General features: G+C 42.6%; 1 protein-coding gene across 2 annotated transcripts in view; it reads right to left on the reverse strand.

Annotated features, from left to right (window-relative positions):
• wwox (WW domain containing oxidoreductase) overlaps positions 1 to 14603 on the reverse strand; it is a 606531-nt gene that overhangs the window by 540723 nt on the left and 51205 nt on the right. For both annotated transcript variants that reach the window (XM_061969167.1, XM_061969168.1), the window contains exon 5: positions 9916 to 10022. In XM_061969167.1, coding sequence (XP_061825151.1) covers positions 9916 to 10022 — 107 coding nt within the window. The remainder of the gene's footprint in view (positions 1 to 9915; positions 10023 to 14603) is intronic.

Genomic DNA, 14603 nt, shown 5'->3' on the forward strand with positions numbered 1-14603 from the left:
AACATGTTCAGGCCCACATAACCTGAACGTTCGAGAACCGTGTCGTGTCTTCGACACGTGGAGAAGCAGCGACAGAGATGACGAAGCACGCCCCTCTTTTCCTCTGCTTCAACCTGCAGTCCCAGCTCCAGTGACAGTGCCAGCGAGTAACTAACGTTAACTGTTGCTGGTTAATTTCCATATCTGCTCACTTGTAGCCTTTAGGCTAAAATAAGGTTACCTCTTATGTCAACCAGGACTGCAGAATTGTTGATTGATGGCAAGAAATCTGCGTTCAAAGAACTCCGGCTTATTAGTGATTCCCAGAGCCCAAAAAAAGTCTGCGGGCTGTAGAGCGTTTTCTATTCGGGCTCCAGTACTATGGAATGCCCTCCCGGTAACAATTAGAGATGCTACCTCAGTAGAAGCATTTAAGTCCCATCTTAAAACTCATTTGTATACTCTAGCCTTTTGTTGCGTTTTGGACCAGTTGTTCCTCCCAGGGAATTCAAGTCACAATTCGCTCCCAAGTTCTTTCCGACACTTAAAGCTGATTTGAAAAACCACCAGAGACAGAATAGGTATTTTGTTGTATATTTTCAAAGCTTTGCCAATATACATTGATTGAGACCAGTCTAACCATAGAACATTCTATTGCGCCTCCCAAAATGGTCTGTCTTCCCGATCCCACCACCCTCTCTCTCGTCCCATCTCTGTAGACAAAACAAAATGCTAGTCTAAACACATTCCAAAGAACTCAAGGTTATCACACATAGTATACTTGCTGACAGAGCATCAAGAGAATAAATGGAAAACACGAGCTGTTTTCAAATATGACTAAGAAATGAAAAAAGTACAACTTAAATTTGAATATATGTAAATATCTGCCTCCGACACTTTAAATAGACCCCCCTTTTAGACCAGTTGATCTGCCGTTTCTTTTCTTTTCTCCTCTGCTCCCCTTTTCCTTGTGGAGGGGGACGGAGGGGGGGGGGGGGGGGGGGGGGGGGGCACAGGTCCGGTGACCTGTGAGTCGGGACCCGGGGTGGACCGCTCGCCTGTGCATCGGCTGGGAACATCTCTGCGCTGCTGACCCGTCTCCGCTCGGGATGGTGTCCTGCTGGCCCCACTATGGACTGGACTCTTACTATTATGTTGGATCCACTATGGTCTGGACTCTCACAATATTATGTCAAACCCACTCGACATCCATTGCATTCGGTCTCCCCTAGAGGGGGGAGGTTACCCACATATGCGGTCCTCTCCAAGGTTTCTCATAGTCATTCACATCGACGTCCCACTGGGGTGAGTTTTTCCTTGCCCTTATGTGGGCTTTGTACCGAGGATGTCGTTGTGGCTTGTGCAGCCCTTTGAGACACTTGTGATTTAGGGCTATATAAATAAACATTGATTGATTGATTGATGACTGTGGCGTTCTTAGTGTCATAGTGTGTGTAGTTAGTATGTTCCAATAGCAGCAGAAGTGCACTTTTTGGAGAGCTGTATTATTTTCAGTTTTTTGCCCAAGGGACTGACTTTATTTAACACTATATTATTATTTATACACCTATAGTGATCACAGAGACAGGTTGTTTTTGTGTTACTGTATATATTTGTTTTTCTGAAAAATCCCACTTAATATACTTTGGGTAACAGTCAATATTTATGTATTTTATTTTATCTTTTTAGGAGGGTAACAACAGTCAATATTTATTTATTTTATTTTTTCTTATAAAATAAAAGTGAGCTTTTGTTAAACCAAATATTGTGTTTTTTTTCCATATACAACAACCTATCTGGATTTGATATGAGAATCGATAAGGAATCGGTTCGATAAGAGGATTCAATAATGGGCTCAAACTCGATAATTTCTTATCAAACATCATCCATACCAATGTGTGTATAAATGATACATACACTGTAAAAATCTGCTGTACAGTATGTGTGATTGGCTCCCTTTTTTCCAGGAACACTAATACCAAAAGTCACAATGTCCCATAGAGTTCTAAAAAAGTTATAACAGACCACCTAAAAAGAACGGGAATGGAATTTTACCGTTTTTTACAGAATGGGACACTCAAAATCATACTTGCCAACCCTCCCGGATTTTCCGGGAGACTCCCGAAATTCAGCGCCTCACCCGAAAAACCTCCCGGGACACATTTTCTCCCGAAAATCTCCCGAAATTCAGGCGGACCTGGAGTCCACGCCCCCTCCAGGTCCGCATGGAGCAATGTTGTTGTAATATATTGAGTTGGAGGCAATAAACAGGTGAGGGGGATGAAGTACGTCTCTTTACTGTAGACTTCAGAACAGACTCACACACTTGACGTCAGGTGCGCAACACCACGTAAATCGTTGGCCAACCAAAAAGTAACCCCAGTACGCTATAGCCAACATTCACCAGGAGATGGCAACAGACAAACATAAATCTCTCTATTACAGTCCAGTCTCTCCATGTTTTCTCGCCATGGTAACATGTGATCCTCATGCACTGTGCGCTGTCTCTGTCCCTCTTGATAGATTTTATATATATATATATATATATATATATATATATATATATATATATATATATATGAAAATACTTCACTTTCAGTGAATTCTAGCTATATATATTTATTTTATCATATATATATATATATTTATATATATATATATATATGAATATATATATATATATATATATATATATATGTATATATATATATATATATATATATACACATATATATATATATATACTGTATATATATATATTAAATACTTGACATGGTGAATTCTAGCTGTAAATATACTCCTCCCCTCTTAGCCACGCCCCAACCACGCCCCCCCCGACCACGCCCCCCACCCCCCACCTCCCGAAATCGGAGGTCTCAAGGTTGGCAAGTATGCTCAAAATGTACATGAAAATAAAGACAGTGGGATTTACAATATTAACTATGAACAATAAAACAGTGAATATTAACAACATATGAACATCTTTTACTTCTCAGACCAAGCAAAACCAGAGTTGGGTTAGTTACTGAAAAACAGTAACTAGTTATAGTTACTAGTTACTTCATTTCAAAAGTAACTCAGTTACTAACTCAGTTACTTACACCAAAAAGTAATGCGTTACTGTGAAAAGTAACTACCGGTATTTAGTTATTTCTTTTTTTCTTCTTTTTTTTTTAAAGCTCCAATTAATGCCCTTTTAGCCTTCATTTCAGTACTGTTTTTGCACTGGAGAATAATACAATATGTTGATCAACTTGACATGCATTTGTATCACTGAACTCTGCTAAGCAATGTGCTCTACATACAACACACAAAGACAAAGATATGTTACAAAGGCCAATTTGTTTTTCGCCAGAACAAATTGACAAAACTATTTTAAATAGCTGCAACATAACATACATAAGTAACAAACAGCATAATAACAGCATAGCTGTAAAGCAAGAAAGGCACACACTACATACACAAAGTCTAACCAGGCATTTTTTCCTCAAGAAATTCTGACACAAAATCATGTCTGAAGCCCAGAACACTCGACACATTTCCCCAGTTTTAGTTTAGAGATAAGGAACGATTGGCCTGGCCCACTAGGATCCCTCTTTATGTTTGTGAACTTTATAGTCTATACATTTAGAGTGATGCGTTTACAGCCACACAAAAAGTCGGACAACTCCAACACCACACATAAAGTGTAATTCCAGGTCGTTACTCTATGATTTACCAATCAAATGTGTGCCTATTCTAGTGTCATTTATTAGGAATCTTAATTTATAAATATTAATCATTAAATGTTGTTAATATATTAAATACATACTAATAAAAATATATTTTTTACAAACAGGAAGTTGCAGGAATGTACACATGATCCCCTGCTTACATCTCATTGTGCAACATGTGAATGTTTTAATGGGAACTAAATGCAAAGTCTGAAAGGGGTACAAACTATTTCCAAAGCAGGACCTCCAACCAGACAAACAATACAAGTACACAGTTCATGAAAAACAATATTTGTTGTTATTGTCATTGTAAGTGGGCCTAAACACTTATATTAGAAATGGAAATGACTGCTGTCATTTGATTATAATAATAAGAGAATGTTGTCTGTCTATCTGTGTTGGCCCTGCGATGGGTGGGGACTTTTCCAGGGTGTACCCAGCCTTCCGCCAGAATGCAGCTGAGATAGGCTCCAGCGACCCCGAAAGGGACAAGCGGTAGAAAATGGATGGATGGATGGAGATGGAACTTGTTATTTAGTCAGGTTTGGGACAGGTGTGCTGCTGGTGTAGCCACAGTTCTGATGTTGCTCACATGTGCTCCACTCAATGCTCAGGGAGTTTTTGCGTTTGCTCACACACATCAACAATTAGAGGGAACATTGATTGACAGAGTGTGTGTACCTTCAGTGCTGAAGTGGCATCAGAGTCTCTATCTCTCTTTACTAGCTTCGTCGAAGCATGTTGCTTATGTAGCTTGTTTCAGCAGATTTGAATTGCTGTTTTGGGCAGTAGATGGCATCTTTGATCCAAAGCACAATTTACATTTAACTAAAATGTTATTTTCTTTGTGCTCGACAAAAGAAAAGTCGTGAAAATATCTCCATGTTAGCAAACTCGACTTCTGGCTCCGCCATGATCAGACACGCCCCCCTCTCCTCCCTCCCTCTCCTCCCTCTCCACACACCCACACAGAGCGCATGTCTCTCTCTCTTCTCCGGCTTGTGACGCAAGAAGAATCAGAACGATGACACAGCAGCGCTCCGATAAAACACACTTTATACTACATAAAAAGTAACGTAAAATAACGCAGTAACGCATCATGTAGTAACGGTAACTGAGTTACTGAATATAAAAAATAACGCGTTAGATTACTAGTTACCGCCGAAACTAACGCGTTACAAAGTAACGCGTTAATCCCAACACTGAGCAAAACACAACAAAAATGAATGTAACAAACAGCAAAGTATGAATGTAAAGTGTAATAAACACCTACAATATAATAAATTATAGTTTTTATGCAGACATTTGTTGTAAAAAATCTGCTTCCACATCTGTTCCTGACACAGGCTGCTCTGAAAACAAGCCCCGCCCACTCTGCTTTGTTCCTGGTCTGAGCTGCTGTGACCTAGATTACCATAATAACTCCTATAACACCCAAAAGTGCAGATTTCAACCATTGAAATACTTTCTATAGTTCAAGACTTAGTCATTTAAAAACTCCCAAAGCAGTGAAGTTGTCAAGTTGTGTAAATGGTAAATAAAAAGAGAGAAATCATTTTCAACTTAAATTCAATTGAATAGACTGCAAAGACAAGATATTTCATGTTCACACTGAGAAACTTTGTGCAAATATTAGCTCATTTGGAATTTGATGCCTGCAACATGTTTCAAAAAAGCTGGCACAAGTGGCAAAAAAGACTGATAAAGTTAAGGAATGCTAATCAAAAGACTTATTTGGAACATCCCACAGGTGAACAGGCTAATTGGGAACAGGTGGGTGCCATGATTGGGTATAAAAGCAGTTTCTATGAAATGCTCAGTCATTCACAAACAAGGACGGGGCGAAGGTCACCACTTTGTCAACAAACGCCTGAGCAAATTGTTTTAAGAACAACATTTCTCAACCAGCTATTGCAAGGAATTTAGGGATTTCACCATCTACGCTCTGTAATATCATCAAAAGGTTCATGTAATCAAGTGTAAAGAGTGCAGATCTACAGGTACCCTCAGGTGTGTGTAATCAAGTTTAAAGAGTGCAGATGTACAGGTACTCTCAGGTGTGTGTAATCTAGTGTAAAGAGTGCAGATGTACAGGTACTCTCAGGTGTGTGTAATCAAGTGTAAAGAGTGCAGATCTACAGGTACTCTCAGGTGTGTGTAATCAAGTGTAAAGAGTGCAGATGTACAGGTACTCTCAGGTGTGTGTAATCTAGTGTAAAGAGTGCAGATGTACAGGTACTCTCAGGTGTGTGTAATCAAGTGTAAAGAGTGCAGATCTACAGGTACTCTCAGGTGTGTGTAATCAAGTGTAAAGAGTGCAGATGTACAGGTACTCTCAGGTGTGTGTAATCAAGTGTAAAGAGTGCACATGGACAGGTACTCTCAGGTGTGTGTGATGTAATCAAGGCTCCATTAATGGATTATTCTCTCTGCTCCAGCAGCCACCTTCCACTTGTTTGTCTTCCCACACACTCAGGAAATGTGCGGACGAGGAGTGGCGAGATTAAAAAGGAACAATCTTGGCTAATTATCAGATGCTCTCTCTCTCACCCCCGCCCCCCAACGGATCCCTGTTCAACTCCCGTGACGTCTTGTATAGCAGCACACACGCCAAGATGGAAGTTGAGATACTGAAGTTACTCTGCAGCAGGAAGTTACGTGCATGAATTCAACTCTAATGATATTTGTCTCAATGCTCCAAAACACTTTCAGTTTCAGTTTCTTCTTCTTCTTTCAGTTTCTTCTTCTTCTTCTTCTTCCAGTTTCTTCTTCTTCTTCTTCTTCCAGTTTCTTCTTCTTCTTCTTCTTCTTCCAGTTTCTTCTTCTTCTTCTTTCAGTTTCTTCTTCTTCTTCTTCTTTCAGTTTCTTCTTCTTTCAGTTTCCTCTTCTTCTTCTTCTTTCAGTTTCCTCTTCTTCTTTCAGTTTCTTCTTCTTCCTCCTCTTCTTCTTCCAGTTTCTTCTTCTTCTTTCAGTTTCCTCTTCTTCTTCTTCTTCATTCAGTTTCCTCTTCTTCCAGTTTCTTCTTCTTCCGGATTCTGTTTGTTTCTTCTTCTTCTTTCAGTTTCCTCTTCTTCTTTCAGTTTCTTCTTCTTCTTCTTTCAGTTTCTTCTTCTTCTTCTTGCAGTTTCTTCTTCGTTTTCTTCTTTCAGTTTCTTCTTCTTTCAGTTTCTTCTTCTTCTTTCAGTTTCTTCTTCTTCTTCTCCTTTCAGTTTCTTCTTCTTCTTCTTCTTCCAGTTTCTTCTTCTTCTTCTTCTTCCAGTTTCTTCTTCCAGTTTCTTCTTCCAGTTTCTTCTTCTTCTTCTCCCAGTTTCTTCTTCTTCTTCCAGCTTTTTCTTCTTCTTCTTTCAGTTTCTTCTTCTTATCCTTCTTCTTTCAGTTTCTTCTTATTATTATTCTTTCAGTTTCTTCTTATTATTATTCTTTCAGTTTCTTCTTCTTCTTCTTTCAGTTTTTTCTTCTTATTATTATTTTGGCATGCCCTACCTTCCACATGTTTCACCCGATTCAAAGCATTCCAACTTCAAACTGTTCAGCCTATTCGGGAATCGCGGGCTTTCCCTTGACAAATTACAAAAATTCCCAGATTTCCCAGAATTCCAGGTTTTCCGGGACATTTTTCCCATTCAAAATTAATTGGCCATTTTTCAAACTTCCACCATTTCCACATTTTTCAACCTATTCAAACCATTCCGCCTTCAACATATTCCACTCATCCTGGAAATTCAAACTATAATTTTTCCAAGTTCAAAAAAAATTCCAGGATTTTTCAAAATTCCTGGTTTTTCAAAGCCCTATTTCCACTCTTTTTTCTGGCGATTACTCCTCCCACATTTTTCAACCCACTTCAACCGTTCTACCGTCAAAACAATCCTCTTAATCAGGACAAAAAATAAAGTTGTTTTTTGAACTGGTAAAATTCCCGGCTTTCCCGAAATTCCAGGAATTCCTTAATACCATTTTTAAATTCAACATGTTACTACTTCAACATTTCTCCACCGATTTGAAAAAAATATTTTCAATGTAAGACAGGTCTGGACTACAGGCAGGCCAGTCTAGTACCCGCACTCTTTTACTATGAAGCCACGCTGTTGTAACACGTGGCTCGGCATTGTCTTGCTGAAATAAGCAGGGGCGTCCATGATAACGTTGCTTGGATGGCAACATATGTTGCTCCAAAACCTGTATGTACCTTTCAGCATTAATGGTGCCTTCACAGATGTGTAAGTTACCCATGTCTTGGGCACTAATACACCCCCATACCATCACACTTTGCGCCTAGAACAATCCGGATAGTTATTTTCCTCATTGGTTTACAGTTTCCAAAAACTATTTGAAATGTGGACTCGTAAGACCACAGAACACTTTTCCACTTTGCATCAGTCCATCTTAGATGAGTTCGGGGCCCAGCGAAGCGTTTCTGGGTGTTGTTGATAAATGGCTTTGCATAGTAGAGGTTTAACTTGCACTTACAGATGTAGTGACCAACTGTAGTTACTGACAGTGGTTTTCTGAAGTGTTCCTGAGCCCATGTGGTGATATCCTTTACACACTGATGTCACTTTTTGATGCAGTACCGCCTGAGGGATCCAAGGTGCGTAATATCATGGCTTATGTGCACTGATTTCTCCAGATTCTCTGAACCTTTTGATGATATTACAGACCGTAGATGGTGAAATCCCTAAATTCCTTGCGATAGCTGGTTGAGAAATGTCGCTCTTAAACAATTTGCTCAGGCATTTGTCGACAAAGTGGTGACCCTCGCCCCGTCCTTGTTTGTGAATGACTGAGCATTTCATTTCATGGAAGCTGCTTTTATACCCAATCATGGCACCCACCTGTTCCCAATTTGCCCGTTCACCTGTTGGATGTTCCAAATACCGTATTTTCCGCACTATTAGCCGCACCTAAAAACCACAAATTTTCTCAAAAGCTGACAGTGCGGCTTATAACCCGGTGCGCTTTATATATGGATTAATATTAAGATTCATTTTCATAAAGTTTCGGTCTCGCAACTACGGTAAACAGCCGCCATCTTTTTTCCCCGTAGAAGAGGAAGTGCTTCTTCTTCTACGCAAGCAACCGCCAAGGTAAGCACCCGCCCCCATAGAACAGGAAGCGCTTCTTCTTCTACTGTAAGCAACCACCCGCCCGCGTAGAAGAAGAAAAAGCGCGTGGATATTACGTTTCATTTCCTTTGTGTGTTTACATCTGTAAAGACCACAAAATGGCTCCTACTAAGCGACAGGGATCCGGTTCATGAAAAGACGCAATCTCTCCATCCGCACACGGAATACTATTTCACAGCAACTGCCTAAAGACTTTCAAGAAAAGCTGGCTACTTTCCGTGCATATTGTAAAAACAAGATAGCTGAAAAAAAGATCCGGCCAGAGAACATTATCAACATGGACGAGGTTCCACTGACTTTTGATATTCCTGTGAACCGCACTGTGGATACAACGGGAGCACGTACGGTGAATATTCGCACCACAGGGAATGAGAAGTCATCCTTCACTGTGGTTCTAGCTTGCCATGCTAATGGCCAGAAACTTCCACCCATGGTGATATTCAAAAGGAAGACCTTGCCAAAAGAGACCTTTCCAGCCGGCGTCATCATAAAAGCTAACTCGAAAGGATGGATGGATGAAGAAAAGATGAGCGAGTGGTTAAGGTAAGTTTACGCGAAGAGGCCGGGTGGCTTTTTTCACGCAGCTCCGTCCATGTTGATATACGACTCCATGCGCGCCCACATCACGCTGGTTTTTAATATATTATTAAAGTTTGACTGACCTATCTGACTGTTTTTTTGACATTCCTTTAGCGCAGTTAGATGCGGCTTATAACACGGGGCGGCTTATAGGTGGACAAAGTTTTGAAATATGCCGTTCATTGAAGACGCGGCTTATAACCCAGGGCGCCTTATGGTGCGGAAAATACGGTAAGTCTTTGATGAGCATTCCTCAACTTTATCACTCTTTTTTGCCACTTGTGCCAGCTTTTTTTGAAACATGTTGCAGGCATCAAATTCCAAATGAGCTAATATTTGCAAAAAATAACAGTGTTAAATATCTTGTCTTTGCAGTCTATTCAATTGAATATAAGTCGAAAAGGATTCGTTGTATTCTCTTTTTATTTACCATTTACACAAGGTGCCGACTTCATTGGTGTTGTAGATGATTGATCTACTTTCACATTTCCACCAAAAAGGGTTCCACAGCCACTCACCCACTCCTCCTGGATGCCTCGGACGGCCTTGTTGGCCCGGGTCAGGTTCCTGCAGGCCAGGACGACGTGGGCCCCGTGAAGAGCGAAGGACCTGGCTGTTTCCAAGCCTGCAAGACGAGAATCAGAACAGGAAAAAAATGAATTTCATTCCAAAAAGAAGCTTGAAAGGGGAAGATAACTTTTGATTGAGGTTAGCAGCACTATCAAGTCTTCTTATAATTTGTGTCATTGAGCCAGCAGTGGTCCTGCTAATCATTTCTCAGAAGTGATTGAATTATTGTGTCTACTTCCTCTCCTCGCCAGGAGATAAAAGTTGAGGACGTGACTTTTGGGGAAGGTATCCTGTCGGGGGGGGGGAGGGGCCGTGGGATATTAATGATGTCGCTAATGACGCACTGATGGCGCTAATTATGACAAACACGGCCAATAATGGAGGGAAGTAGAGTGCACAACTCGGTGCGATAGTAGGCAAGCATCAAAGGGCCGCTGATAAGGACACAATTCCGGGATGGAACGCGGGCCTTTCAGATAGGCACTGGATTTATCAGTCTGAGACTGTGCCCAAATCACGTCGGTGGCGATAAAACTGACAAAGATAGACGGGAGTGGAAGTTTTCTAAATTGCACGTCTAAATGGGTCAGTCCACGCCCGTGGTTGAATTCATTTCATATTACATGATGGATCCTGTACACCAGATCTGGGCAAAATAGAAAAATTAAGATTCTGCATCATTATTTCAGACCTTTAACATCAAAACCTTGGGCACTAATACACCCCCCATACCATCACACATGCTGGCTTTTACACTTTGCGCCTCGAACAGTCCGGATGGTTCTTTTCCTCTTTGGTCCACAGTTTCCAAACACATAAACTTATGGAAGGACTAGCGTTAGGTCAGCTCCTGCTCAACGCCCTAAACGCAGGACGAGCGCAGTACGTAGGGCTTCTATAGGGCTTATACGATCAATGTATTCATGATGTTCAAACTGTTTAATACGATAAAATTCAGCAAATTCATGGGGCGGGAGGCGTGGTTGGGGGCGTGGTTAAGATATATATATATATATATAAAAGAAATACTTGACTTTCAGTGAATTCTAGCTATATATATATGTATATATATATAAATAAATAAAATAAATACTTGAATTTCAGTGTTCATTTATTTACACATTTACACACACATCTACTCATTGTTGAGTTAAGGGTTGAACTGTACATCCTTGTTCTATTCTCTGTCACTATTTCAGAACACACACATTATATAAATATACATTATAAAATCAATAAGAAAACGGGAGCTCTAATTTGGGAGTCTGAATTAGGATCAGAAGTTCCTATATAAACATTGTGCACTCACGTCGCCTTTTTGTATTGATTACTGCAGCTGGATTCATTCACAAATACAGACTACAACTCACAAACACTTTAGAGTTAGGCTCCACCATCAGAATGTGTACTTAAACTTATAAAGATCACATGGATATTATTCAGTGAGTTGATTCACCAAAACCAACCTGTTATACAGGAGGAAAAAGCACACAGGAAGTTTCAATCGTTCACAGACTGGTTGCTCCCATCAGAATGACAAGACACTTCCGGTCGGCAGGTGATAGCATTCAATTGGGAAGAAACGCCCTCCTGCCCCCTACTGACCAATGTGAATACTGATAAATGTGTAATGACCGCTCCAAAAACGAATTCATACCACAAAATAAAATAAATAAATCAACACAAAAATGTGACACATTATGGGTGGGTCACATATGCATGTACAGTAGATGGCAGTATTGTCCTGTTTAAAAGTGTCACAACATTGCTGTTTACGGCAGACAAACTGTTTACGGGGGACGAAAACTTGACTGCTGTTGTTGTGTGTTTTTACTGCGCTGGGAGGACGTTAATGAAACTGCCTAACAATAAACCCACATAAGAAACCAAGAACTCGCCCTCGATCATTAGCTGTTTATATGGTGGGAAAGCGGACGTGAGAACAGGCTGTCAACACGTCACTCAGGTCCGCATGAATTTCGGGAGATTTTCGGGAGAAAATTTGTCCCGGGAGGTTTTCGGGAGAGGCGCTGAATTTCGGGAGTCTCCCGGAAAATCCGGGAGGGTTGGCAAGTATGCAAGTATCTCAAAGGGCTGCACAAGCCACAACGACATCCTCGGCTCAGATCCCACATCAGGGCAAGGAAAAACTCGGCCGGGTCGAATGGTGCTGCGAGGGTTCGTTCTCCCGGGATGCAAACGGACGACTCCGGACAGGACTTGCAGGTAGGAACATGATTTATTCCCATAAATCATAAAACGAAGACAGGAACAAACCAAACGAAGCTTGCCTAACACAATAGCTCACAAGGAAAAGACTAAGACGGGACTTAACGTAAGACACGCACAGGGAACTAGAAAACATTGAACGTAGCAGTTGCGTAAAGCAAACAAAGAAGCCAGACCGACTGGCTCGCAAAGGCAGGCTTAAATAATGTCTCTGATTACAAACAGGTGCGCGTCCCGAACACAAGCGGCAGGTGAAAATAATAAGTAGCCATGGTAACCAACTCAGAGGTGCACAAACAGGAACTAATGGAGTCCAAAACTAACAGAAAACACAAGTGACTCGAAAAACTTAGACTATGATCTGGGCAGTGGATCATCCATCCATCCATCTTCTTCCGCTTATCCGAGGTCGGGTCGCGGGGGCAGCAGCCTAAGCAGGGAAGCCCAGACTTCCCTCTCCCCAGCCACTTCATCCAGCTCCTCCCGGGGGACCCCGAGGCGTTCCCAGGCCAGCCGGGAGACAGTCTTCCCAACGTGTCCTGGGTCTTCCCCGCGGCCTCCTACCGGTCGGACGTGCCCTAAACACCTCCCTAGGGAGGCGTTCGGGTGGCATCCTGACCAGATGCCCGAACCACCTCTTCTGGCTCCTCTCGATGTGGAGGAGCAGCGGCTTTACTTTGAGCTCCTCCCGGATGGCAGAGCTTCTCACCCTATCTCTAAGGGAGAGCCCCGCCACCCGGCGGAGGAAACTCATTTCGGCCGCTTGTATCCGTGATCTTGTCCTTTCGGTCATAACCCAAAGCTCATGACCATAGGTGAGGATGGGAACGTAGATCGACCGGTAAATTGAGAGCTTTGCCTTCCGGCTCAGCTCCTTCTTCACCACAACGGATCGATACAGCGTCCGCATTACTGAAGACGCCGCACCGATCCGCCTGTCGATCTCACGATCCACTCTTCCCCCACTCGTGAACAAGACTCCGAGGTACTTGAACTCCTCCACTTGGGGAAAAATCTCCTCCCCAACCCGGAGATGGCACTCCACCCTTTTCCGGGCGAGAACCATGGACTCGGACTTAGAGGTGCTGATTCTCATCCCAGTCGCTTCACACTCGGCTGCGAACCGATCCAGTGAGAGCTGAAGATCCTGGCCAGATGAAGCCATCAGGACCACATCATCTGCAAAAAGCAGAGACCTAATCCTGCAGCCACCAAACCGGATCCCCTCAACGCCTTGACTGCGCCTAGAAATTCTGTCCATAAAAGTTATGAACAGAATCGGTGACAAAGGGCAGCCTTGGCGGAGTCCAACCCTCACTGGAAACGTGTCCGACTTACTGCCGGCAATGCGGACCAAGCTCTGGCACTGAGCATACAGGGAGCGGACTGCCACAATCAGACAGTCCGATACCCCATACTCTCTGAGCACTCCCCACAGGACTTCCCGAGGGACACGGTCGAATGCCTTCTCCAAGTCCACAAAGCACATGTAGACTGGTTGGGCAAACTCCCATGCACCCTCAAGGACCCTGCCGAGAGTATAGAGCTGGTCCACAGTTCCACGACCAGGACGAAAACCACACTGTTCCTCCTGAATCCGAGGTTCGACTATCCGGCGTAGCCTCCTCTCCAGTACACCTGAATAGACCTTACCAGGAAGGCTGAGGAGTGTGATCCCACGATAATTAGAACACACCCTCCGGTTCCCCTTCTTAAAGAGAGGAACCACCACCCCGGTCTGCCAATCCAGTGGATCATAACAAACTCAACCCAATGGGACAATGAGAAACCTTGGAAAGGACCGCAGATGTGGGGACCCCCACCCCCTGGGTGACCGGTGCAATGGACGTTGAGTTGTACCATAGATCAAATATATTTAGCCCAGTAATATCATCAAAACTTACCTGACTGGATGAAGTCCTTAAGCTCAAATACTAGTGTGGCCTCAATAGCCCTGCTTTAGATTGTGTCATGCTGGGAATTATCTGGGCATGTAATGGAGGAATGCACAGTGAAGGGTTGAAATTCAACTGAATTTGCATTAAATCAGGTTGTTTTAGCTAATAATCATGAATTGATTAACGTGGAACCCGACTTAAACAAGTTGAAAAACTTATTCGGGTGTTACCATTTAGTGGTCAATTGTACGGAATATGTACTGCACTGTGCAATCTACTAATAAAAGTTTCAATCAATCAAAGCAAGATTAGTACAGGAACAGCACCTCCAAGTCCGAGTCCATGGTTCTCGCCCGGAAAAGGGTGGAGTGCCATCTCCGGGTTGGGGAGGAGACCCTGCCCCAAGTGGAGGAGTTCAAGTACCTCGGAGTCTTGTTCACGAGTGAGGGAAGAGTGGATCGTGAGATCGACAGGCGGATCGGTGCGGCATCTTCAGTAATGCGGACGCT

Source organism: Nerophis lumbriciformis, linkage group LG08 (genome assembly GCF_033978685.3).
Source record: "Nerophis lumbriciformis linkage group LG08, RoL_Nlum_v2.1, whole genome shotgun sequence".
In the NCBI taxonomy this organism is placed as follows: Eukaryota; Metazoa; Chordata; class Actinopteri; order Syngnathiformes; family Syngnathidae; genus Nerophis; species Nerophis lumbriciformis.